Raw genomic sequence first — 26,316 nt, forward strand, 5'->3', positions numbered from 1 at the left:
CCGATGAGAAGGTGGCACCTTGCATGGTAGCCCCTGTCATCAGTGTATGAATGGATGTGAATGGGTGAAAGATGACATGAAGTGTTAAAGTGCCCTAAGTGGTCGGAAGACTAGAAAGTACAAGTCCATTTACCATTTACAAATCAGTTCTATTTCCACTCGATGAATGCCACCTGTCAGACTGGAGTATGGGAGCCCTGTGAAGTGTGTAACCCATACTACCGACCGGCTACCGACATTTCCCTGTTGACAAACACATAGACGTCAGGGGAGTCCCAAAAACAACCACACAGATGCAGTAAAGTTCACACGCGACAAGCAGTTTGTAAATGCAGGTTCAACAGTTTGTTTATATTAATGTAACACCATCCACATAGGTTTTTGATGAAAAGGCCCTATTATGCTTTTCCACTTTTCCCCTCTCCTCTAGTGTTATATATATATATATATATCTTTGTACATGTAAAAAGTCTGTAGAGTGTAAAACCTGAAGTCCACGCCTAAAAGCAGTTACCCTCCCCCTCAGAATCACTGCTCCTGAGCTGCCTGAAACGGATCTAATTAATTCTCTTTCACTTCCGTAACTTTATGAGGTCATAATGTTACAGAAGTGACGTAAAAGTGACGTAAAAAAAAGTTTGGCCCTCAAACAACAAAAGAGAGACACGCTGGAGTGGGCTAGCTGACCAATCAGGGGAGACTTGGCTGTCTGGGGGGAAGAGCAAGCGCTACAACGGAGCATTTCAGAGGGAGGGAGCAATATAAATATATTTATGAATCTTATTCTTCATATAGATTTTGTTGACATTTTTATATAATAACTTTTTGTTTTCAATTAAGTAATTTATGTGTAAATCACAAAATACATTTGTGAATCCTTCTTAATGCTTTCATTACTGTTTAGACTGATCTGACCCCATAGGTTCCAGACTATTTTGCATGTGGGACTCGGTCTAACAAGGATGAGACTGTACACTTCCAAAAACCATGCCAGAGGAGGATGAAATCAGGCATGTTGGTTGCTATCCAGAAACAAAGTTAAAGGAATGATCCAGTTGAAAGCTATGGAAAAAGCTAGTAAGTGGACATTGAGTGAAGATGAGATTTTGTCCATTTTAATATGGCTGTTCCAACCAGTTCACATCCATACAGACACATCCATACATACAGAACATCCCGAAACTTAACTTTTTACTGCAAACCTGGGAGCCTTTGTGTTCCGTGGCCTACATACTGTAGTAACTCCATTAGCAGTACTCTGTGCTAGCCTGGTGCCTAGCAGTGGTTTCTTATTTGATATTAAAACTAGGACTTGAATGTGGGGAAATCATTATTTGATCTGAAATGATCAGTTTCAAAATTGTACGTTTGAGCTTCTGCACAAAATGGTCCGCTTCTTTCTGGATCAGTTTCTTTCATTTTACAAACGCGACACAGAACCATCTGAGAAGTAATTTGAGGGACCATTTGTGATCTGACAGCATAGATGTTTAAATGGTGGACAATGTGTAGGCTTTTGGCGGACTATACAGCACGCTGAACCCTGTTCCACTGTCCCCCCTGGTTGGCACTTTCAGGCCCGGTTAAACTCTGACCACAGCCGGTATCAGAAATATTTTGGACTAAACCTTAGTTTACTTGTGCTGAAGGGCATCTAAACTCCCTGTATAATGCAAGTCATTTTTAATATTGTTGCTGTTCACAATGGCAGGAGCCTTGGTTCAGGACTGAGGATCACACAGCTGAATGAGCGCTGTCAATCAAAGAGTAACTCCTTCAGCATGTGGGCAAATATCAAAATAGTTGATTTTATTTATATAGTATTAAAGTAATAAACACATCAGGCAGTGGTTTTACATATCACCATACAGACATGAGATCAATGGACCTTGTGGATAATCTCCCAAAGCTAATTACAGTACAGTGATAATCACTCTCTAGCCACTGTAGCCTTCTTGTTGCAGAAACCAAACGTGTCCAACAATCAGTGGTTCTTTAACAAACCTAAGCTGACCAAACATGGTTTGCATGTCATGTAATAACAACTCGCCCTGTATCAGGGCTTCAGTGGGATCATCAGTAAAAAGTCACAATCAGTCATCACTTTAGACCTCATTTGCAGCTTGGCAAACTTGTTAGAACTTCAAGTTCAAGACAGTTAAATCCTTTCAAAATACCCTTACCATTAAAGTTTCATCCTTCATATGAACTATGTCCTTCTACAAACCCTCTGACAGTAGAAGGGAATTCTCTTCAACCATCACATTGATGGAGTTTAAGCTCAGAATATTAAATACATTACATAACCAAAACATTAAAAAAAAAACAACAGGCCTTCCAAGACCAGCTTGAGCAGGAGATCCAACGTGAAGGCCTCCGTTAGCTTCTAACACAGCGGTGGTCTGACTGTGTCTGCGTCCACCTGTGTGTTAAATGAAGTCCCACCGACTGCGTGTGAGCCATGTGGAGGCCTCACCACTGATATCGTCGCTCTGCTTTGACTTAGTGACGTAGTGCTTTCAAGGCCGTGTTCATGAACTTATGTAAGAACAACAGCACCTATAATTCAAGAAAGACTCCACCACTGATCCTCACACTCTTATACATCTGCTACGTCCTGAAAACATTCTCAGGTTTTTGGTGTTCTTACTTTCTGGCAACTACAACTGCCTCTCACTATTTCCTAAGCTCCCGGAAACCCCTCGTCCCCCGATGGTAATACAAAGGTTCTGGTCTAGTGTAAGCAATGCCCCTTCCTGTAAATTGATCTTTGAACTGATTGTAAGCTCACAGCAACTTAAAACCTTGTATGTGTACACATACTTGGTCAATAAAGCTGACTGATGAGCAGCTCATGAAATGTGTCAAACAAAGTATAATAGAAATACAAAGTCAGCAGATGGAAGGTCATCTTCTCAGTGTTTTGAAATCTAGTGAACTAACAAAAGACCAAGAACGCTCTCTTCCCTAACAGTCAATACAAACCATGTAAAGTCATGTCCTCCCTGCTCATTGACCGGAGTGGGCACTGGTAGACAGGAGCTGTATAACGTCTGTCTCCTGTCTACCCTTGTTCCTCCAGAGAGGAGTGACAAAGAAATCCTACATGGTTTGTACCAATTCAATAGATGACACCATTCTTGGTCTGATGGTCAGACTGTAGAGTTTGCTGGTCTTGGATCAGGGCTACTGTAATCTGGGAAGTTGATGTCTCTGCTTCTTCTGCACTTCCTTCCCTATGTATGTTTGTTTTCACTTTGTTTGCTGTTTTTCTTTAGGTCTGTAGTTTGCTGCTGTCTGATTAGTTTATAGACTTGAAAAGTAAGATAATCTGAAGATTTAGCTGAATGTAAAAAGATGACCCGGTTCTAGAGACGATCGTTCTGCCTGTGTTTGGCCTCATTGTATTATTATATCACAGTCACTGAAACAGATCAAATGATTCCTGCTCCCCAACTCCTGTTACAGCTGCTGCAAACATCTAAATGCAATGTTATGTCCTCATTTGGCAAGTTATTCACATGAATAAAACACACCAAACTAAATGGGCCCAGAAAGCAAGGCACGTTGCCAATAGTTGTTTTGAAGCAGTCATAAAGGTGGTATTTTCTTGCCCTAAAACTTTTAAAACTTTGTGAAGTGGGTGTGGCCGTTGAACCAGTTGTTCCTGAATCAGCATTCCGTAACAAACAGGCCCAGGGCGACACTGGATCTCCCGCCCATCGGTGCTGCTTTAGTTCCTTCATGAACCACTGTGTCCGCTTATATTCTTTGGTCTGAGAGGGTGTTCCTCTGAGTAAGGCTCTCTCCCCTCTTCAAAACCATTCACACTGTAGTCCGGATAATTATCTCAGCTCCAGCTGACGTCATACTGCGTCCAGCCCTCTGGTGGAGCCAAGAACACCCTTCGACCCCGGTACAGGAAATTCACTACGCCCCTGTAGCCTGTACGAGGAACTCCAGATTTTAAGTCGTCCATCACCCCCAGATTTCGAGCAAAGACTTTAAAACTGTCCCGGCTTGAGTACTGCACCCTGTACGGTCCAGGGCCTCTTAAGATGCCCCCTTGTTGCAGATCCTCAATCTTCACCAGAGGGGCGCTGTAAATCTCTTTTATAAACTTTCCATCATACTTCTCTTTTAGCAAATAAGACAAATCCTGCTTGGTAAAAGGCACAAATTCAGTGTTGAGCTTAATATAACGAAGGTACTGGTCAAAGAATTGACCTAAACTGACACCTTTCCGGCCAAAGGTTATGGTCCGGGAGATTTCGGGCCGGATGCAGGAGCGGTCCTTGCGTTGGTCCGGTTGGCGCATCCAGTCATCCCAGAAGGCCGAGGGCCATTTGGGTTCCAGTTCATCCCACATCTCCTTCAGCAGCATCCATCCCAGACCGGGGAAGAAGTCTGTCCTGTAGAGGAGCTCGGCTTTGGATGGATCCACCAAGGCGTCTCTGCCGTTATCGTTCCACGCAGAAGCACACCACAGGGAAGGGTCAGCGCGCAAGATCGGGTACAGGGCTCTGAAATACTCAAAGAAGTCCGGGGCCACCTTTAATGAGGGGAGACAGAAGCACAGTGAGCTGCTGCTTCAGATAAACAGTCAACAGATCAGAGGAATCACTGAGCAGTCAGTTCAACAGCAAAAACACTCTCTTAGCTGTCACTTTCTGTAGATTGCTATTATTTAAAAACTTTAATTCACTTCTCTGCACTTTGCACAGAACAGCCTTTAAAGAATAACTGGGTCTGATTTCCATAGCTTTGGCCATCATTTCTATTATATAGTACTCAACAAGTTAAAGGCTGAAATCTGGGAACACAACAACATGCGCAAATACAGCAAGCACAGCAGGGCAGGGTTGAAGAAGGAAGGTGATGTTAAGGCGGGAGCTGTGTTTGCTACTTCCTCTTAGTGATGTCAGCATGTTCCCAGATATCAACTTGCTGAGCACAATGTTATTATAACTGTGACAGGAACAAGGAACAAAACCCAACATGACAGTTTTTCTTTTAAGCTGATGGATTAGTTAAACAGCAGCACCCTGATGCTTCCTCAGTTTTTATTAGTACTGAGCACAAATAGTGTTCCAAAGGGAAACAAGCTGACGCCTTTAAAATACCGCTACATTATTTACTTTACAACATTATTATATTGTTAACACTGATGCATCAATGTGCATTTGTGAAAGTAGCATGTTACTGTTGTAGCTGCTCAAGGTGGAGCAACTTCAGTTTAGTCCAGTGTTTCCTAAGCTAAGGGCCGGGCCCCTCCAAAAGGTCACAAGATGAACCCGAGGGGTCATGATGATTAAAAGGGCAAGAGAGTTTGTTTGTTTTGCTACATTCTACTTATTTGTTGGATAATTCTCTTAGTCTTTTGATGTTTCGATCATTTTATCTCTCTGGGCTTCCAACAGTTATTAAAATGAAACCATGTGAGAGGAGATTGGAGCGGCCAACATTTCTTAGACATCTCAAAACAAAGGTCAAGGTTGACACTGCTCTTTACAATGTCACACTGCTGGTATATTCTGAATTGTTTTTTCATATCTTTTCAATGCAAAATCTTAGTCTGCAAATCAATTGGTGACTACAGCTGTCAAATAAGTAAAGGGAGAGGAGGTAGAAAAAGTTAAACATTTCCCTCTGAGGTGTTGTGGGTTGGATTTATAAAGAAGCTTAAATTGGGTATATTCAGGTAAAGTAGGCTTCAAGTAGACGTAAGTAGTGTACTTGAGTAAATGAAACCCTAAACTCAGATAGAAACACTTTTGTTAGAAATAAATTAGCGAGGGGCGTCATGGGGGAATAGTGCTTTATTCCATCCTTGTCACTGCAACAACATCCCCATCTCCCTCCCTCATTTCCTGTCATCGCTCTACTGCCGGCTTTCACTAAAGTAAACATGCACTAGAAACTCTACCCAAATGAAATGTTGTGCATTGAGTAGTTGACTGCACATATTACGTGTGTTCGATGTGTCCAGCAGGCTTGAAGAGGGAGAATGAACTTTAACTTTGTCAACTTAAAGAGACATTAGACAAAACAAGCAAGGAGAGTGTGTGCTTGTGTTGTCAGTAACCATAAAGAGGAAGCCAGAGGAGAACAGTCACAGATGCTCACTAGCAGAGTTTACAGTTTCTCCCTCCAACTGCTGGTTGAAGTCAAAGTTACTTTGCATTTCCTGTCATTTTCTTTCCTGCTGCTGAGGCAAATTTGACAACCAAATGTTCACCCAAATGTTCACTCTCAAATGTTCATGTCTTTTATCTACTTCTAGCAGCTTCTCTGTTCAGAGCCAACACATACAGATCTATCATCAGTTAAATGTGCTAATCTCAACAGCTGTCCATTCTCTCCTAGGTATCAGACAGCTGTATTCCAGAACATACACCGCCCTACATACTTAAATATGCAGTGTGGAGACTGACTGGAAACCAGTCTGGGTTAGGGCAAAATGAGTGAGAGTGCAGAGTCATCACAAAGTCAGGCTACTGTGGCCCATATTGAGGATACTTCAGTCTTCAGTGAATACTTGAGACCAGCTCCTGTCATCATTAACCCACATTTGAATAGAAGCCACATGTAATTACACTTTCACCAAGGAAAGGCCATCTAACCTCTTCAAACCTGCCAAGCAGAGCATAATTACAAACTCATGCTGTGTTTACAGCACTGTGTTACCCTCAGACTCCTACTTCACTGTTCCTCCTCTCCTCGAGAGCCCAAAGTTACCAAACAGGCCTTGATTCTCTGGACTTTATGAGCACAATGAAAGCATGTGAAATCAGCAATGCTTCCATTTGATGTAATTGTGCAGTCATAAGCATGGGGGCTTGTTTGAATCTATAACTCAGTGTAAACAGCATACAGCTGCAGTGAACAAACAGAAAGAACACATTATAGTGTCTCTCTGTGTGTGTGTGTGTGTGTGTGTGTGTGTGTGTGTGTGTGTGTGTGTGTGTGTGTGTGTGTGTGTGTGTGTGTGTGTGTGTGTGTGTGTGTGTGTGGGAAATCTGGTATGTGCTTTTTTTCTGGTGGTTGGGTGGAAAAATTAAGATGAAGTGTGTTATGTAGGGAGCTGGATATGGTAAGCCTAACTTAGCATAAAAACTGTAAGCAGGGGAAACAACTAGCCTGGCTCTGTCCAAAGTAGAGCTGGACCTCAATATTTGTTAACTAGGTAGGTATTCCTTATTATGTCATATAAAGTGAATAGATACAGAGAGGGAGATTTGTCAGCACCTGGTTTGGTAACATTGTACCCATACAGAGACCAAACCAAGACCTGTGCTCAGACTGTGTGTGGATGCAGCTCAGAAGCACTGGGTAGATGGGTACACAATAAGTTCCAGCATGTAACTCCCACTAAATCAACAATTTGAGGTTCTACATGTCTGTTAGAGAACAATTTAAAAAACAGAGATGAGATTTTAAATCAGGTGTTGGTTGGTACATTACTTTACATGGTAAATAGACTGTACTTATGTACGTATAGCACATTTCTAGTCCTACGACCACTCAAAGCGCTTTAACACTACATGTCATCATTCACACCCATTCATACACTGATGAGACATCAGGACGTCAACTAACATTCATACAACATTCACACACTGATGGCAGAGCCTTCGGGAGCACCTTGGGTTTAAGCGTCTTGCCCAAGGACACATTGACATGGACTGCCGGAGCAGGGGATTTAACCGTCGATACTCTGATTGGAAGACGACCCTGCTCTACCACTGAGCCACAGCCAACCTAACTGTTAATCCCTTCTTGCAGTCTTTATGCTAAGCTAGGCTTACCATGTCCTGACTCTAGGTCAGCACTGAACACACAGTCATGAGACTGAAATCAATCTGGACATCTCGCTCACTGACATAAAAGTGATCAATTAGAACTATTCCTATTTCCTATATAGTTAGCCACAGTACACCAAAGCTATCCATCATTCTGAAGACAATAGTTCCATGGATGAAAGAGCCTTAGATTCACAACACACTGATGAGCCATTCTGTTGTGGACTGTTAAAACGTCTTTTTTTCATGCTTTAATTGGCTCGTCTACACTGAGACCATCTCCCTACATCAATATAACCACCAGGGAGACACAAGTACCATCTTAATCTTTTTCAGCTAACATGAATGGGAGGAGCAGATGTGGGTGTAAGTTTGCAACAACACCTCCAACATCGTCAGCGGCTCCCTCTGCCCAAGACTCGTACATAAAAGGCCTGATACCCAGGATGTGATAAGGTCAGTGATACTCTCCTGCAGCCAGCGCGGTCCACTCCTTACCCATCAACTTCTGAATTTATGACCCCCCCATCTACACCCTCTGAATTATGGGCAATGATACAAAACAAATCTATAAAAACTGCAGCTTTCGCAAGCTACGGCCAATTTCTATTGTGTAAACTTAACAGAATATAATGATGTTACACAGCTGTGTCATCACTATCAGTTATTTGGAATATTTCCTTCTAGCTGTGAGCAGTATCTCTGTTTTTCTTAGCGCATTGCATTGTGGTACATTGTCTGTCAACACTACATTCTTAAACCAATGTAGTATGTAGTATTTTCTGAATACATTCAATACTGTAACTAAAGCAGGATGAAAAAGGTGACAGAGGAGAAACTTATCCCGATGATAACAGAGAGTTGCAGCCCAAATCTTTTTTTTTTTTGTCTTTTGATGTGTACCAAGACTTCCAAGTGCTTGTTGTTGCTTCTCAGCCATCTGCCTCTTTCTTTAAACTTTCTCTTCCTCGACTTCATTCTGCTACACCTGAGGATGGCTGGCAGTTAAATTCCACTGTCAACATGTCGTAGCATGGCAAAGTTTACTACCTACATCAACCACAGGACACGTTCTTCAGACCTCTCCCATGTGTCTTTACCGTCAAACTATGCAATAAAAGCAAAATGACACAAAAACATTTTGTTGGAATGTGTAGTAAGGTCTGAGAGCACTCACCTCCAGGTCATCCTCCACTATGACCACAGTGGACTGGGAGAAGGTGTTGAACACCTGGTTGAGTGCCCAGTGGTAATGTCGGGAAATTTTGTAGTAGCCCTGGAACTTTCTGTGCTCTGGTCGGACTCTGATGTCCGACAGGTCCGGTTGTCTAATGTGCGTCACTTGATCTCCATAGGAGCCAATCACTCTAGCTGTCTCGGCGTGGCCACAGTCCTGGCTGACAATGATTGGATATAGTGCTGGAGAAGGGCGGTACTGTATCAGTCTGTCGAGGCTCCGTCTAACCGTGACTCTGTCACAAGCAATGACTAGGACGGGAATGACCACTTCTGAGCTGGCAGCAGAAGTCAGCAATGTATTACTCTCACCAATGTCTTCCTTTATGTCAAGGGCCTGGTGCTGGTCTGACTTGGAGTCTGTAGCTACTGTTTGAACAGGCTTCTGTGTATTTTTAACTTGAGTTTGGTCCCTATCATCGCCACTGTCTTTTAGTGGGAGTACAGGCTTCAGTGGCAGGTGGACAACCTCTTGTTTGACTTCTTTTGTATCCTCCGTTTCTCTTTTCCCTAGGTCTCTCTGCCGAGCCCACACAGCCCTGTGACTTTCAATCTGCTTCAGTAGCTTTTTCTGGGTCTCTAGCTGAATTTCGACCTCCTCTGCCAGTCGGATCACCTCCCCGGCCAGGTTGACCCGGCCTCCTTTGCCTCTGCCCACGGCCCATTCTTCCTTTCCACCTGGTTCGGCTCCAACACCTTCTCCGAGGCGGCCGATGGGAGGACGACCCCAAAGATAAAGTAGAAGCAAAGCATTCCAGGCAACAAACAGGAAAGCACCGCATAGTATAAGAGAACCTTTCTTGCGAACCATGGCCCAATGACACAAGAAAACGGATGGGAATGTGGAAAAGGCTGCAGGTAGGGAACAAGTGATGGAACCAGAGTCAGACTCCTACAGACTGAGGTGGCAATCTCAGATGGGCCAGAAGATCACATTGTCATTTTTTCAAATTTGAGAGTCATCCTGTTTTTTGGTCAGAAGGCTGTCAGGAGGGGAATTGTCCATTTTAAAATGAATTCACATGATCCTACTGTGGAATGCATGCATTCCATTCAAATCCCTTCTGGAAAAGGGAAATGAGCTGAGATAGGCAAAGTTAAGCAAGGGGAAGTTGCAAAAGTGCAGAAGAACGTAAAAAAGGGGGAAGTGGGATCACCATGGGTTGAGGGAATGTGACTTCTTGGATATTACCCTTCAGCCATCATCCTGAAAACAGAACAGCAGAACAAATGATCAGCAGAATGAATATAGCTCATTTGATTGAGCAGAAGGAAAAGCATTTTTCAGACATGCATTGTACAATTGTTTAAAATTCTGTACACATGTGAATAAAAGCAGTCACACTGTCAGAAAAGGCCCCCACAGTATCACTACGTTCTTATGCATGTTTGTGTAGGATGTGCAAACCAATCAAAAGAGACTAGAAAGTAGGGCTATGTTATTACATTTTTCGTGAGCAATATAAATTAAGATTTCTTTCTAGAAATTATTACAGACTACAGGTCTGTATTTATAATTACTTTCACAAGAAGCACAAATCATGTTTTCCAGGGTTTAAACCAGGCGGCTTCAACCGGTTCTGAAAAGTGTCTTAAAACGTGCATTCTCTCTACTGTCCATCAGGGGGCGCCTCCTCTGGTTGTATAGAAGTCTATGAGAAAATGACTCTACTTCTCTCTTGATTTATTCCCTCAGTAAACATTGTAAACATGAGTTTATGGTCTCAATCTCTAGTTTCAAGTCTTCTTCAATACAGCATGATGTTCGATGTTTAGAAGAAAATAGACCATAAAATGGAGTATGTTTCAGGGCGGGCTTACTGTGATTGACAGGTCGCTGCAGCTACCAGTGCAGTATACGGCGTCTCTACGTCACTCCTCCACATTCCAAATATGGTCATTTCTGTTGACTGGTTGTGAAAAAACCCCCAAAAAACCAATATCAACCAGTGAGTCTAAGAAAAGTCAACTTCTAAGTAGACCTTGGCTAGCGTTTATTAAGATATTATGTAGTGGAATATTATATAAAATAATCACGATGTTCAACTAAACATGTACTGGTCCTGGTAATAAACAGATAGGCAAACAGGACAAGATGTTGTTATCACCAGCCACATCTGAGCGGGCTTTTGTTGCATGCAGGTACACTGTCTGCGTGGAGAGCAAAGAAACAGAACATATTGGCCAAAATGTAATCTGGGAACCCACCGGCAATCGTCGGATGAAGATTTTTTAATCTACCTTCCTTTTGTATCTGAGAAACAATCTGGAGACAAAATGTGTCCAGCTGTCCATAGCTCCAATTATCAAAACAGTCCATTATCAAAAGCTGACATTGCCTTTGTGGTCATATTCCTAATCTTGTTGACTTATTTTTTGATCAGATAGTCTTTGACAATTTGACAATCTGGTATAATATCTGAACTACTTCCAGTACATTTCAACCAATACTCTTTACTCTACGACAGTATACTAGCATGTTGGAAAACAGGAAAGCACCGCATAGTATAAGAGAACCTTTCTTGCGAACCATGGCCCAATGACACAAGAAAACGGATGGGAATGTGGAAAAGGCTGCAGGTAGGGAACAAGTGATGGAACCAGAGTCAGACTCCTACAGACTGAGGTCTAATCTCATACATTATACACAAAACCCTATATTGTGTGGATGTTTGAGATCAAATGTGCATTGCAGCTCTTCCTGTTTATGGTGCTCTCAGGTGTGAACAGAATCAAGTTGGATGTTTCTATTGCAGAGACCACATCTATTTTATCCGACAGACAGACCGAGCTGTGTTACATCCCCTAAAGAAGAAGGGATAAACGGGGTATTTCTGGAAGCTCAATATGCTGACTAGGCACTTTATCTGACATGCTCAGTAGGGCAAACAGGATTTCCTGCTCATCTCCATATAATGCTCAGTATTTCACTGAACAATGTATGAATAAAGATGTCAACGTCTCAGAGAGCTTTGCACTGATCATTAGGATTCTTGTAAAAAGGGGAATACCATTTCCATTTTTTCCCTTAGAAAATGACAAAAGTTCAGATTGTGTTAGTGATCATGATGATTAACTGTTGAGATTACTGCTATCTTTTCCTGCCTCCCAAGAACTTGGATGAAAATGGTGACTTGTGGCAGGAGCTGAATTCAAGTCCCTAAAAAAGGTTTGTAGTTATAAGTAGCAAGCCTTATTGTCGGGGGCAGACCAGCACCTCAAACAGCATTTGGAAAAATGGGACACAAAAACTCTCTTATATCATAAATATAATATAACCAGTAAACCAATGGTCAAGTATAAAAGTCAAACTAGTTCTGAAACAATTACTCAATCACCCATATGATCCAAAACTACTAACTTTGTGAGTGATAAATGCCTCAGTCATTTGTTAAGAAGATATACCAAGCATTCTCTGGTTGCACCTTCGCCTGCTGTTTAAAATCCATGTATACTGAATAGCCGATCTTTGAGTAACAGACTATTGATCAGACAAAATGAGACATCTGAAGGAATCACTTTGGGCTTGGAGAAACAAACTCTTGTGTGCTCCTGTACCAAGAATAAAAGTATTGCAATGTAAGCTGCAGTCCAACCAGAGAAGGGAAATAAACTTCTGAACTACTGAATGGAGACATGAGAGCTGGACCAGTGTTTTTCATTAATTACCTAGAAAGTGGCAGCCAAAGTCTATTTTGTCCTGCCACAGTTTCATAATGAGCCTAAAATATTTTTACACTTCTCAACGGGTGGCCAGATTAGCCGTCTCCGTGCACATTTCTTCTGTGGCATTGCACATCTTAATGAACAACAAGCAGCAAATGGATCAGAGGCCAGATAACGAGTACTCACACTGTGTGATAATGTCTAACATATCTCAACACTTACTGTCCCACAGTGGAACAGACTCTTGTTGTTGGTTGTTATGGTGACAACCCACTTCAAGCCGTAAAGTGTTGTCACAGCTTTCCGCCAAGAGAGCGGATGCAGCCCTGGAGATGGATGGCTGGCTGGTTAGCTATGTAGCTTATCCTTCTAGACCCAGTGCTGCCACTGGCTACCAGCCTGCTGTTCAGCTCATTTTCTGTAACCAGTGAAGCATTAAAGAATGGCATAATTAGCAAGCTAGCTAACTAATAACTATCTTATTACTTGTGTGGATTAAGCATTACGTTGTTAATTTACTCATCTTCTCGGGCACTCTATGTTTTAGCGTTACTACTCCACTGATTATTTTAATCGTCATCGCAAAATCTCACCTCAGTGAGTCTACGATTTGTCGTTAAAGTTAATACAGAAGTTATCCAGCTCCAACGGTTGCAATGGAAATGGTACACATAACAATGGCTGCCACTCTGACCATCCTACTACGTTGATTTGAATGGGAATGTACATTCTACTCCTATTCTATATCTATGCCACCAACATTCTCTTCTATGGTTTAAACTAATTATTGTTGGTCACAAGTCCCCCAGCAAACATTCTCTGCACAAACCCATGCTAACGGGGAATGGTAAATGGACTGTACTTGTATCGCGCTTTTCTAGTGTTCCGACCACTCAAAGCGTGAGGAGGCTAATATCATCATTCACCCAGGAACAGCCTGCAGGAGCAATATGGGGTTAAGTGTCTTGCCCAAGGACACATCATCATGGACTGCCAGAGTCGAACCGCCGATCCTCTGATTGGAGGATAACCCTGCTCCACCACTGAGCCACAGTCACCCCTGGGCTGGTTGTTTTAGAGATACTGTGACGGTCACAGGGTTGCCTTGTGGTGGTGGTGCTGCTTCTGGTGTGTTCTGTGTTGCAGGTTGCTGGTTGGTGGATTATCACCTAACGAGATGCAGCTCACCTGAGCAGGCTGGGCTCAGGAGCCTATAAAGCAGCCCCGATCAAGTGACTCCTGTCTTCTTCCTGGCCTGCAGCCCGATCCTTAGTTTCTGTTATGTTTGTTTGTTCACGGTATTCTTTAATAAATGTATTAAGTTCATCCAAGACCATGTGTGGCTTCCCCTTCAATGTTGCAACCGTTGAGCCAGGTTGTAACATATGGGGGCTCGTCCGACCAATTTCAGTTTTTCCACGATGGTAAAACTATTGATAGTTTTGACTGGTTTTTGGGGAGGCCGGTAAGTCTTGATCTTTGTTTTGGTGTTTCTATCAGTTAATTGGTGCACTAGTTAATATGTTTTGAAGCTCCTTTGTGGTTTTGTTTTGTTGGATTGAGCTTTTCATTGTAATCTGCTGAGGTTAGGCTAAACAGTTGATTGTCCAATCATTCAAATTGATTGAATTTGAACTTCCCCTGTTAGGCTTCAGTTGCGTTTCCCCTTTGGGTTGCGTGAATTATTTTTGTTTCGTTTGTTTAATCCTTTTGGTAGTGCTGTGGCAACGTGGTTGGTGTCAATTGTTTTCGGACAATTGTCTCGGGAGCACGTCCGAAGGATCTTGGGGGTTGTCTGCTTGCAGGTCGCCTTTCAGACCGGCTGGTTTACAGTGCATAAATACCCACCGCAAGCTGCATGAACACTAGGGTCAGGATTATTTAGTTTTGGATAGGCAGTTAGTGGGGAAGTTCCAATTCTATTTGCATCCCAATAATCAACAGTCTTGTCATGGCTTCTGTCAGTAGTTTTGTTCAGTCTCCCACTGAGGCAATTTTGAATAGTTGCACAAAAGACCAACTTTTGAAGCTCGTGGAGCATTATGGTGTTGACATTGGGGATAAAAAGTTAAAGGCGGAAATTAAAGGGGCATTGAGGGCTTCTTTAATTGAGAGTGGTGTGTTGCCAGCCACAGTACAAAGTAATGCTGCGGTTGAGTCTGTTTCTCCTCCTGTAGGTCTAACATTTGAGCAGCAGAAGGAGCTGCTGCTGTTGACATTAAATGCGGAGATGGAGAAAGAACATCTAAAACATTCTTTGGAAAAGGATAAATTAAATGCGGAGATGGAGAAAGAACATCTAAAACAGTCTTTGGAAAAGGAAAAATTGGGGTTGCAACAGTACCGATTAGACCTTATTAAAGCAGGAATGATTGTGGGTAATGCTGAGGGTTCAGGATCGTCTGAAGAACCCGCTACAGCACAGGTAAAAGGGTTTGATGTGGTTCGTAATTTGCGTCTTATACCAAAGTTTGACGAGAAAGATCCAGACACGTTTTTTATCCTTTTTGAACGTGTAGCCGATATGAGAGGTTGGCCTGAAACTGACCGGGTTGTTATGTTACAATCAGTGTTCACCGGAGAAGCCCAGGAAGCTTATTCCGCTCTTAGTGCAGTGGAGTGTCAGACCTATTCCACTGTAAGAGATGCAGTTCTTAGAGCATACGAGTTGGTGCCAGATGCTTATAGGCAACGCTTCAGGTCCTGGGAAAAGGCTGATAAACAGACAAACGTGGAATTTGCAAGAGAGTTGTCTAAACATTTCAATAGATGGTGTTCAGCAGTAGGGGTCATTACATTTAAAGATCTCTGTGATCTCATTGTTTTGGAACAGTTCAAAGATAGTCTTCCATCGGAAGTTGCCACTCATATTGATGAGCGTGGAGTGAAAACGGTTAATGAAGCAGCAATTCTGGCAGATAAATATATTATGGCTCGAAAAGGAAAGTTGGGGAGAAGCCGTATTCCAGATGTGCAGGCTAAGAACATTGGCCGCTCTGCTAAAATGTCGTGGTCGGAGTCTGCAAAGCCGAACCGTAGTTCACGTTCAGGTGGCTTTGATGATGTTTGTAATTACTGCCGTGAGCGAGGACACTGGAAAGCGGATTGCACCTGGCTGAAGAGCAGATTTAACCGAGGAGGCAATGCATTTCCTAAACCAGCTGCCTTAAGTGTTCCAATTAGGAACCTTCCAGTTGTTTCTGATAAAGTTCTTGAGGCAGTTAAAACTGGAAATGGGAATTTTTCTTTTTGGAGCATTTGTCTCGGATGGATTTGTATCTGTGTCTGGTGGTAGGGATAAAGTGCCAGTAAAAATTCTACGAGATACAGAAGCAGCACCACCACCACAGCAAAGGACTCGTTCATATTATCTTCTGTTGTGAAGTTTTCTCAGGACACTGACACAGGTGACTGTCTGCTAGTGCAGGGAATGGGCTTAGAGACTCTCAGTGTTCCTTTGCACAAAGTTAGTTTGGCTTGTGGCTTTGTGACTGGTGATGTCCACCTCGGGGTTCGTCCTGCTTTGCCACTCAGTGGAGTCCATGTTGTTCTTGGTAATGATTTAGCTGGCAATCATGGCTGGGTTGATGGTGCCCCACCTGATACATGTACTCCGTTGATGAATAACCCAGCTGATTGTAAGATTGAATTCCCTGAGGTATTTACCGCTTGTGCTGTGACACGGGCAATGGCGGCAAAAGATTCGGAACCTCAAGATTTTGCTGTTGACCATGAAGAACTGGACTGTGGGAGGGATTTGCATGTACCTGATTCTCTGTCTATCTCCCAGCAGGAAGATGGTGGTGCTGCTTCTGGTGTGTTCTGTGTTGCAGGTTGCTGGTTGGTGGATTATCACCTAACGAGATGCAGCTCACCTGAGCAGGCTGGGCTCAGGAGCCTATAAAGCAGCCCCGATCAAGTGACTCCTCTCTTCTTCCTGGCCTGCAGCCCGATCCTTAGTTTCTGTTATGTTTGTTTGTTCACGGTATTCTTTAATAAATGTATTAAGTTCATCCAAGACCATGTGTGGCTTCCCCTTCAATGTTGCAACCGTTGAGCCAGGTTGTAACAATACTAAGACTGCACCATACACATACAAACATCCAACAATGAATCAATGAATTGGGGAAGAGTCCGAATTTTATCTCAAAATCGGAGCTACCTAAAGATTTGATACCGTGAGAAATAAGAAAACTTGTTTTGTAATGTAACAGTTCTGACCTTTAAATTAGTGCTCTATTTAGTGTCTGACTATAGCTGAGTTTTTACAGTACAAAGGCAAACTTCCCATGAACAAACAGGCCCCATTACAAATTTTGAAATGCTTACACTCTCCAGTCCAAATACAAGTGTGTGTCAACAGTCAACTGTCAACAATGTGTAAGTGACAGTAACGGCTTCCTTTTTTGTTATACACGGATGGAGGGGACATAATGAGTGAGTGAGTGATGAAGAAGGTCACACAGACTGCTCCACAGGAGCTCTTCAGCATTAGAAAGCCTAAACCAATTACTGCTGATAAATATAGGCCTGGGATAATCTTGTAAGGTGGATGTTTGAACACAAGGAACAACCACTTTGATCAGTAATGAATCTTTGGCTGTGCTGCAGTGCTCTGCGGGCTATTAATGTCACAGACCTGTTTATCTCAATATTACCATCACCATACAAAGAACCCACCACCCATATTCCACATTTGCCCACCTACTCCTGATGAGCCGTTTGATGACTAATGGTTATGTTTAGGGTCAGGGGGATTGTGCAGGTTCGGGATGATCCTAAAGGAATCCAAATCCAACACTCTACAGCAATCATGACTGGCACTATCATCAGTCATATGCATGAAATCCTTTTTATGTGTCAGTGATGCATAATGATTTTAAGATGAATCAAAAACTGTAAGAAACTGGTATTAAACACATGTAACACAATTCTCAGAGATAATATTTGTGACATTAAAAAATAATTGAAAATGTACCTTCATGAAAGTTATAATACTTGTTTTTCGTGATATTAATGAGGGAAGGGCTAAATAACTGAAACACCTCTCTGTGTGACGAAATACAGAACAGCAGAAACATGAACCATATCCAACAAAATCACCATAAAGATTCATTAACATCTCTTATTGTTTCTATAAAAAGTGAACATTCATGACGACAAGGTATACTGCAGGGCTTTTGTATTAGACAGCATGAGTTTAGTTTGGTGTAACTAATGAGTAGGGGTCCACTGATCCCACTTTTTCAGTCCCGATACCAATACACTGATAACAGTGTTATATTATTAAACTGTATCCTCAGAGTGGTGACGTGACTGGGATCATTCTTTTATCTTTGAGGCAGTATCGGCCAGATATCAGTATCATTGCATCCCTACTAAGGAATGTATATTTTACTACTGTGTTTTGAAATAGTTGATGGACTCAATATACTCAAATGATCATCTCGACAAAGAAAGTAGCAACAAGAACACTTAGAAGTAGTGGCAATTTTTTTTTTTACCTTGAAAACACACAGAAAACAAAGCAGTACATCAGACACAGTACGGCTGGGCAACACTGAGTCAATTCAAGTAGAAAAGTTAAAATATGAGGGGAAAGGGAAAGGAAAAGAGCCAGGCTACTTTACGTCCTCCAAGTGAGCGGAGAAGTGTCAGCAACATAAGGAAGTCACATGTCTAGAGAGATGATATGGGAAACAAGAAGTGAAGTCCAGAGCTAATGACTATAAAGTGTAAAAGTAACCAGACGTTACCTGAACTCGGAGCAGCCTACAGATCTGTCCTTCCTGTTTTTCAAATGCAGTAAGTAAAGCTTTACAGACTGAGAACAGGGAGGATGGCCAGAGGGAGGGAATTGTTGCTCTTCTCACAAAGTGTACCAGCTGAAACTCTATTCTTCTTTAACCCCCTCCTCCTTCCATCAGACAACGTGGAAGTGACTGGTAGGATCACACAGAGGAGCCTGCGGCAGACAGACAGTGTACCATCCGGCTAATGGTTCGCATGACTCCACTGTGGGAAGGCAATGAGCACCGGCAGACGAGGCCTCTTAGGTTGCTAACACTAAATACAACTAGTACAAGTGTCCACATTGCACAGAGCAGGTGAGCAGCGGCGCAGCTGCCCAGATGGATCCAGCTGTTACGCTTCACACTCTTATTTGAAGCTATTAAACTGACACCAAACTCTAGTCAAACCGGCTGTTGGTGCAGCAGGGGCACTGCCGGTGTCTCGCCATCTCTACTGTAGTGTCTTAGCATCGGGGCATGAAGGGGGTCTTAAGCGCAAGCCCACCAGATATGCTAGCTAGCTAGCTGGCTGGCTGGCTAACGCTGAGCAATAACAGTAAAGGTGAATTTCACGCATGAGTCATCCTGACCGAACCCATTGAGGTAACAGCTGAAGCAAGTGTCACTCACCTCTGACATTCCGTTCTGAACGAGTTGGTAAAACTTGCAACGTGCAAGAAAAACAGTTCATGTCTGGCTGCAGCGCTGACGGGCTAGTTGGCTGGCTAGCTGGCTAACATTCGGAGCCAACCTTGTGTTTCCTTCGTTGTCCCATTCACAGCACATCTTTATGTTGCTACACAGCGGCTCCAGTGTTGCCTGCACCTCCACCCCTGGCCCCTGCTATTCTCCGGCTCTGCTCTTTAATCCAACACTAGTGTGCTAGCTGCTAATGTTAGCAGGCTACAGTGTCTGCTCTGCTACAAACGGTACACTGCCACCGGCTTGTGTATCCACAATGACATGTTGCAGCGAGAAGTCATTTCCTCTGCCTTGGTTCAGTTTCTCACACTCAAGCTGGGTCTATCACAGGCTGCCTCTGCTGATGTATGATGACGGCATTTTTCATTTGACTACATAAAACTACACTTCCGGATTATTTAATGTTTAGGATCGAATTGACACGATCCATGTGATAACCTTAACAGTTTAACTTTAACACAAATCTGACAGATGGTGATAATAATAATAATAATAATAATAACAATAATAATAACCTACAAACATTCTTAATTTTCCTTATCTGTAATATCTGTCAAAAGAAGAATTTACCATGAAGCAAGTTAGCTAAATAGCATGTTTCATTAGAACCACGTTAAGTCAATTGTATTCTTATAATAACTAGAAAAGTAAATTGTAAATTGGGTGAATGCTGAATGTTAAAATATGACGCTGTATTAATTAAGTTGAATAATATCAATAATGTATGAAAGATGTGGAATATTTCAAGGTTTGTTGAAAAGCTGACTGAACTGTGTTGCTGGATTAAAAAGTTGACTCATACCAACAATGTTTAGTTGTTTAAAACCCCTAATGTATGAAAGCAGAATAAATCTGTAGATAAGAGCTGAAAATCCATGAAAAAGGAGCCGAGGCAGTATGAAGAGTTGAAAAAGTGTGAGAGGGATGAAGAATGTAAAATAATTTAAACAATAGAGTAAACTATGAAATAAGTTCAATTGGGGTTTATAAAGCAATTTAACTTCTTTCAAAAAGGAAAATGATTGTCTTCGTGGGAATAAGGATAAAACATCAACTGATGTCCAAACCCTAAATTGAACTATATGCACCTTTATTTTGAAAAACTAGTTACATCAAGCGCTAGTTTCTTATTGACATGCTCATCTTGAGTTCCCTGTTAGGATAAAAGTACTCTACGGGGCTTTTATTTATATATTAAAAAAAAGACCAGCCTCACCCGAGTTCCCTGTTAAGAGACAGTTACATTCTGGGGATTTCATTTTGAAATTAAGCCTCTGTACTGTGACGTATTTCACAGTGAAACGGAATAGCTAAGCGGTGTACAGGTACAAGAAGGATTTAAATTAAATCCTTTGCATTTGATTGGACAGCTAAAACGTAGGTGGGCTCAGAGTTTAGCTCCATACCCACCTACAGAGGACTGTTTGCTCCACACACTCCGTCCTCACCTGTTGTTAGATCAGAATGAGGACAAGGGACCATTTTGTGCAGGATGATTGATTAAACATTTTTTTTTAGAAAAGAGCGTTACATCAACACTTAATTCTTCTTGTACGTTGTTAAACATTAGCTACTTGCACCACCAAAGACAGTAATTCAGTGGAAGTTTAAGACGTAGCAGTGAATTGAGGTGAACATCAGCTCGTACTTTTAGTCACTATTCTGTGGTTTTATTCTGTTGTATTTATGTTGTGTACGGTATATTTGGTTTATCGTTGTATTTTGGTTTCCTGTGACTTGTGACTGATGAAACTTTTTGCTATGACACTGCAATTTCCCTTTGGGATTAATGCATTTGGCCCTCTTTTCTCTTTCATTTGAATATGATAAATACCTCTTCTATAATCTTGATGGATTTGGTGGCATGCATGCTGCCTGTTTGAACAGACTGATATGATGTTTTCTGCATACCTTGGCTTGCCTTAACAGCACATTAAACCTGAGATGCTGGACCCTGAATCCTCAAGGTATCAACATTCTGGCATCCCCAACAAGGAAACACATAGGGTCAGATTTAGCAAAGATGCTTTCATTTTAAAAAACATTATCAATATGAAGGAGTAATTGCCTCGAGCCTGCCACAACTCCATCGTTAATCATGCAGTACGGTACAGCAGTATCACAGTGTGACACTGGCACATGATATTATGCAACGTCTTCTTCATTCAAGCAGTGTAGGGATCTCCATCTCAGACAACATTATAAATAATTCATCATGTCCACAGTGACTGTAATGCTCATTGGCTGTAGTTATTCTGTTGGTTGAGTCTGTTGCAGGATCTTCAGCTGGTCCTCAATGGTCTTAAGTTCCTGCTGCAGGGCTGATGTCTGTAAACACAGGAGGAGGGTTCAAAGTAGGAATCACATGGTCTTTCACACATGGTTGGCTAATTGTACCCTAACTAGTATATAATTAGACAACATGTAGTAAAGAACTACACTGAACTATAATCTTATTTGAATAAATAATTAAGACTTAAATATTTATAATATAATGTATACACAATGATATAAATAAATACTGTAACACAATGAAATTAATCATTAACTAATGATTAATTAATCAATTAAAAAGTAATTTAACCTATGGTCAAATTTTATTTCATCATTCCTTTTCATACTAACAGACATTTATAGGAATTCATTTTATTGACTTTAAAAAAAGGATAATATTGATATAAAAATTGCTATGATGAAAGACCCAAAAAATATAAACAAAATATACTATTAAAGTCCAATCAAACTTGAAAATAACTTTTCACAGTAATAAGTAGGTTATCACAAAATCTATTTGTTTATTTAAATATGTTTAATTATATGGTTATTGTTTCAAAACACCTTTATTATTATTATGGAACTCTGGAGTTTGTTCATCGAATTTATTGCACAAGGAACAAAAGATCCCTTATGGACCTCTTCCTATTCCAGGTGTCCTCTGTAGCGTCACCCAGAGGGGGAGGACACTCAAACTCTGTATGGTTGGGGTGTCTTGTGTCACCAATGATGGACTTTGCTGTGTACAGCTGTACTGTAATAAAAAAAGTATTCACTTCTTGAAATAAACCACCTGTTGGTAAGAGGAACCAAACCATCACTCTTATGCATTCCCCTTGACTTTTCTAATTGCAGTAGTAAGTTAAACAGGACTATGAGTCTACAGCCACACTAGCAAGTCGGTGTGCTCACAAAGGCTGTGCCATGAGCCCATGAATGTGGTGTGAATGTGAATTAGTTTAGTCCTGATGGCCAGGTGGCACCTTGCATGGTAGCCCCTTCCATGAGTGTATGAATGGATGTGAATGCTCACAAATGTAGTGTTAAAGCACTTTGTGTGGTCGGAAGACAAGAAAGGCGCTATACAAGTACAAGTGTATTTACCATTTACCCTGAGGGGAAAATGGAAGTCTGTCCTAACCTTCATGGCTGTACATCATATAGTGGTTGAGACATTCCACTCAATAGCCCTAATGTCAATCTCATAATGTCAATCTCATGGTGGAAATAATCTGGGGATCACGAAAGTCATTAGCAGACATCCTCTGGGAACCATGAATGTATAGAAATCGAGATTAATACTTCACTTAATAAGTAGTGGCACCACAAGAAATAACTGAAATCATTAGGATTCACCATCTGGGGAACGTGTCTGTGGAAAATATCATGGCAATCCATCAGAAAGTTATTAGGCATTTCAGTGTGGACCAAAGTGGAGGGCCGACCACATTGCCTTTAATGTGTCTGTAAATGAGGCAAAACTAATAAAGGAGCATACACCTGACATACGATCATACTACTAGCATACGATCATACTACTAACATACGATCATACTACTAACATACTAGCATACGACTTACAAGAACCAGAACTACTGCCTCACAGCTGTTTCCCTTCGCCAACCTAAACCAAAGTTGTAGTTTACATCCATGTCTGTCCAGACTGTCATCACTTCATCATTTTACCCTATTACACGTCTGGTGAAATTGTCATATTTAGCATATGAATTCTTGAATTATGGCAAAAAAGTATTTTTAAGGGTCAATGTCTAATTTCCAGCCACGTCTCTTGCCATAAAGATCTCATACAAAATATAAATTCTTCAACAGGCCAACGATAACACATGACACTAAACCGTAGCAGCCCCCCTTACTGCTCAGTGCTCACCTTAGTGTCCATCTGATGCCTGACATGAGCAGGGACCTTGGTCAGGTAGTCTGCAGACTGGGCTCTGCTGAGGATTCTCTCCAGCTTTGGAACAAGCTTGTCTCTGCGCTGGCTGAGCTGCAGCATTCGTTTATCAGTGTTCATTCCACTCTGAGAGGGCAAATCATACTGTATGTTAGACATCACCAACCCAACAAGTCGAAACAGTGGAGCACACCAGTATACTGATGGACACAGATGTGGCTGTGGATGATAAGGCTACAGTCCATGTCATTCCAGTTTGCATTTTGATATTGAAGTTTAGGTAGCACATTGCAAAGTCAATGCAGAGTAAATTTCACATTCAATCTCTAATGATTATGGCAATGTAATCCATTACAGTACACTTTGAATAATTTTTAGTTTTCATCTTAATTTTGTCATTTACATTTCTGCTAGGGTCATACATCATCCACACACTAAAACATTTTCAAGTTTTTCATTAATGTTGGCGGGAGGTAACTTTATTCAAGGCTACAAAGTTACAGGGTTAATTTACTGTCATTGTAAAACAGGGTTGTGCAATGACAAGCAGTTTGTAGTCCTATTTATTACAAAAGAAAATACCTGCCTGTTTGTGAGGAGGTCTAATGAGCATCTACAGAGTGAGGAACTCAGGTCCAGAGAGCTAAGTTTGCCAGTTTCATGGGGGAGATTGTGTTGAATGCTAACATGCTTAAACAAAATTCTGATGTAGGTGTTGTTTTTTCAAGATGAGTGAGGGCTGAGAGGAGGACAGTGGAGAAGCTTGAGGACAGGACACTGCTTGACCATATGTTTGTAATGCAAACTGATTCTGGATACTTTAACTAAACATAGCTACCACAGTAATTGTTACATTGTCCAAAGTGAGCTAACTTCAGCTTATTATTATTATTATATTAGTCTGGCTAGATGCAGTGACGACCTACTGATGACGGTGTGTCCTTAACAATGGGACAGGAGTGATTTGTTTGATGAGGCATTGTAGCCGTGTGTGTGATGCGTGTTAACACCCACACCTGCTGTTTTCTGTATTAAATTGCACACACAAAGTCAACTCTCCAGAAAGAACAGGTTTTTTATCACAATCACTACAAGGCTTGATGCATGACGGCTACTCTACCATGGCTGCTACAACACAATGCTACATAATGCTGTCTGTTTTACTGCAGAAAGCAGGATTAAAGTGGTCCAGGAAGAAAAAGTATTATGAAAGAGGTGGATTGCGAAGCAGAAACAACAGGATCTTGAAATCTTTGTTCAGGCCAAAATACAGAAAAATGTCTAAGGCTGTAACTATCATACGTTTGCTTTGTAAACATGCTTTAAAATGGTTTTAGATGAATATCTGGCACTCTCTACCCTGATCCTGGTTCTGATGGAGGGAGCAAGGCTCCTGACCTGTTGTTGAGTAGCTGGTCTGGTGAGTAGTCCCTGCCTCACAGAACCTGACCGCTGCCATCGTCACTTAGTTTTATATCTTAGTGTGTGTGTGTGTGTGTGTGTGTGTGTGTGTGTGTGTGTGTGTGTGTGTGTGTGTGTGTGTGTGTGTGTGTGAGTAATATAAAGAAAAGCAGTAAATCCTCACAATTAAGAATCCTGAACCAGAAAGTGTTGTTTGTGTATATATATATATATATATATATATATATATAAAAAAAAGATTTGTTGATTATCAAAATTGGAGGTGATTCATTTTTTGTCAGCCACTAGTCAAGTAGTTTGGGCCTTAAGAGCTGAAGCAGGAGGATGTTGATACATACCTGAATGTGAAGGTGTAGCTGACATGTGTGGTCCACCACGCCGATGAAGCTTCCTGTAGGTGGAGGGGTGGAGTGGTCTGTGAGGAGTTGGTCCGCACTAGTAGGACAGTAGATACGGAGGCTGGAGATCCGGCTAAGAGTCCAAACAGCTGACCCAAAGTGAAGGAGGACCTGGGCCTGGCTGGGTGAACACACTGCCCACACTGAAACACACGACACGGAAATAAACCACTTCACCTCATGTTAAGTAATCCATTTATTCATTTACCAATAAGGCTCATCGGTTTATTTATTGGATGAAAGCATAACTGGATTTATATCCAGTCTTTGAGTACTGAACATTGAAGTGTTACTTTTGAAACATTAAATAACTTACTGGCTGGTTTTTCTTTGGTCATGCCACACTGGGCTCGTAGTGAGCGGGCTACTCGGATCACTTCCTGCACCAGTAGGAAATCCCTTTCCTCTGCAGGGAAATGCCAGTGTGCCTGGCAGGATGGAGACATTTCAAAAAGAACACATCAGCTTAAACACATGGGAAGTAAAACACAATTAGGAGGGATTATGTATATCAGAGAAAACTAGAACAAACTTCTAGCTTTTCTTTTGCCTATAGAGTGCACCGGTATATTGTTTCTAATCCAGTTAGATGTTGTAAAATCCAAATGTCTAATACTAAATACACCTAAGCTCCAGAACCCATTTGAAAATGTGAGAAGAAAGAGCTGGTACAACTCTCAAACAAGCAGCTAGAACGTAGAAGTTTATAAAAAAGTAAGCTAATGTTTAAGTACTAATCTCAGAGATTTTTATTTAAATACATGTCTGTTTAGTCACTATGGTAAATGGACTTGTGTTTGTATACATCTATTCATACGCTGATGGCAGGGACCAACATGTCCAGCCCATCAGGACTAACCAAACTAAAGCCAAGACATTTATGGGATGGACTTTTTGAATCAAACACCCAATCTTTTGATTGAAAGACGCTCTACCTCTGAGCCACCGCCGCCCCTATCAATCTCAAATGCATGAGGTGACACAATGTTGATTTTACCTACAGCCCACTGGTGAAAGCTCTTGCCTTTGCAGTGTTATGAAGTGGGTGTGTTTCCAGGAAAAGTCACCGCTTGGAAGTGAGATTCAAAAACACTGGTGCCACCGAAGAAAAT

At 41.6% G+C, this 26,316-nt stretch overlaps 2 protein-coding genes across 6 annotated transcripts in view; both read right to left on the minus strand.

Moving 5' to 3' along the window:
• Nucleotides 1-1,788: 1,788 nt before the first annotated feature.
• Nucleotides 1,789-19,707, minus strand: mgat1b (alpha-1,3-mannosyl-glycoprotein 2-beta-N-acetylglucosaminyltransferase b). Of its 3 annotated transcripts, none has more exons than XM_054606717.1 (3): nucleotides 19,127-19,707; nucleotides 8,980-10,245; nucleotides 1,789-4,552 (listed from the first exon to the last, which is right to left on the minus strand). In XM_054606717.1, the coding sequence occupies exons 2-3, from the start codon at nucleotides 9,847-9,849 to the stop codon at nucleotides 3,851-3,853; spliced, it is 1,572 nt and encodes a 523-aa protein (XP_054462692.1). In that variant the 5' UTR covers nucleotides 9,850-10,245; nucleotides 19,127-19,707; the 3' UTR covers nucleotides 1,789-3,850. The 3 variants fall into 3 exon arrangements, with proteins under 3 accessions (XP_054462692.1, XP_054462693.1, XP_054462694.1); XM_054606718.1 differs by lacking the exon at nucleotides 19,127-19,707 and adding an exon at nucleotides 18,461-18,564; XM_054606719.1 differs by lacking the exon at nucleotides 19,127-19,707 and adding an exon at nucleotides 10,860-10,898.
• A 609-nt stretch (nucleotides 19,708-20,316) lies between these two features.
• vars2 (valyl-tRNA synthetase 2, mitochondrial) overlaps nucleotides 20,317-26,316 on the minus strand; it is a 30,522-nt gene continuing 24,522 nt past the window's right edge. For all 3 annotated transcript variants that reach the window (XM_054606714.1, XM_054606713.1, XM_054606712.1), the window contains exons 27-30: nucleotides 25,521-25,632; nucleotides 25,145-25,347; nucleotides 23,361-23,510; nucleotides 20,317-21,526 (exon numbers count right to left, since the gene is read on the minus strand). In XM_054606714.1, the coding sequence (XP_054462689.1) occupies nucleotides 21,449-21,526; nucleotides 23,361-23,510; nucleotides 25,145-25,347; nucleotides 25,521-25,632 (543 nt within the window). In that variant the 3' untranslated portion in view covers nucleotides 20,317-21,448. The remainder of the gene's footprint in view (nucleotides 21,527-23,360; nucleotides 23,511-25,144; nucleotides 25,348-25,520; nucleotides 25,633-26,316) is intronic.

This window comes from Anoplopoma fimbria, chromosome 10 (genome assembly GCF_027596085.1).
Source record: "Anoplopoma fimbria isolate UVic2021 breed Golden Eagle Sablefish chromosome 10, Afim_UVic_2022, whole genome shotgun sequence".
In the NCBI taxonomy this organism is placed as follows: domain Eukaryota; kingdom Metazoa; phylum Chordata; class Actinopteri; order Perciformes; family Anoplopomatidae; genus Anoplopoma; species Anoplopoma fimbria.

What these genes read in the sequence shown, in the direction of transcription:
- mgat1b (XM_054606717.1), bottom strand. Translation starts at nt 9,849, where the DNA reads ATGGTTCGCAAGAAAGGTTCTCTTATACTATGCGGTGCTTTCCTGTTT. An exon ending in TAGTGGAGGATGACCTGGAG is followed by an intron (nt 4,553 to 8,979) that starts GTGAGTGCTCTC and finishes CCCTCATTAAAG; the next exon opens with GTGGCCCCGGACTTCTTTGA.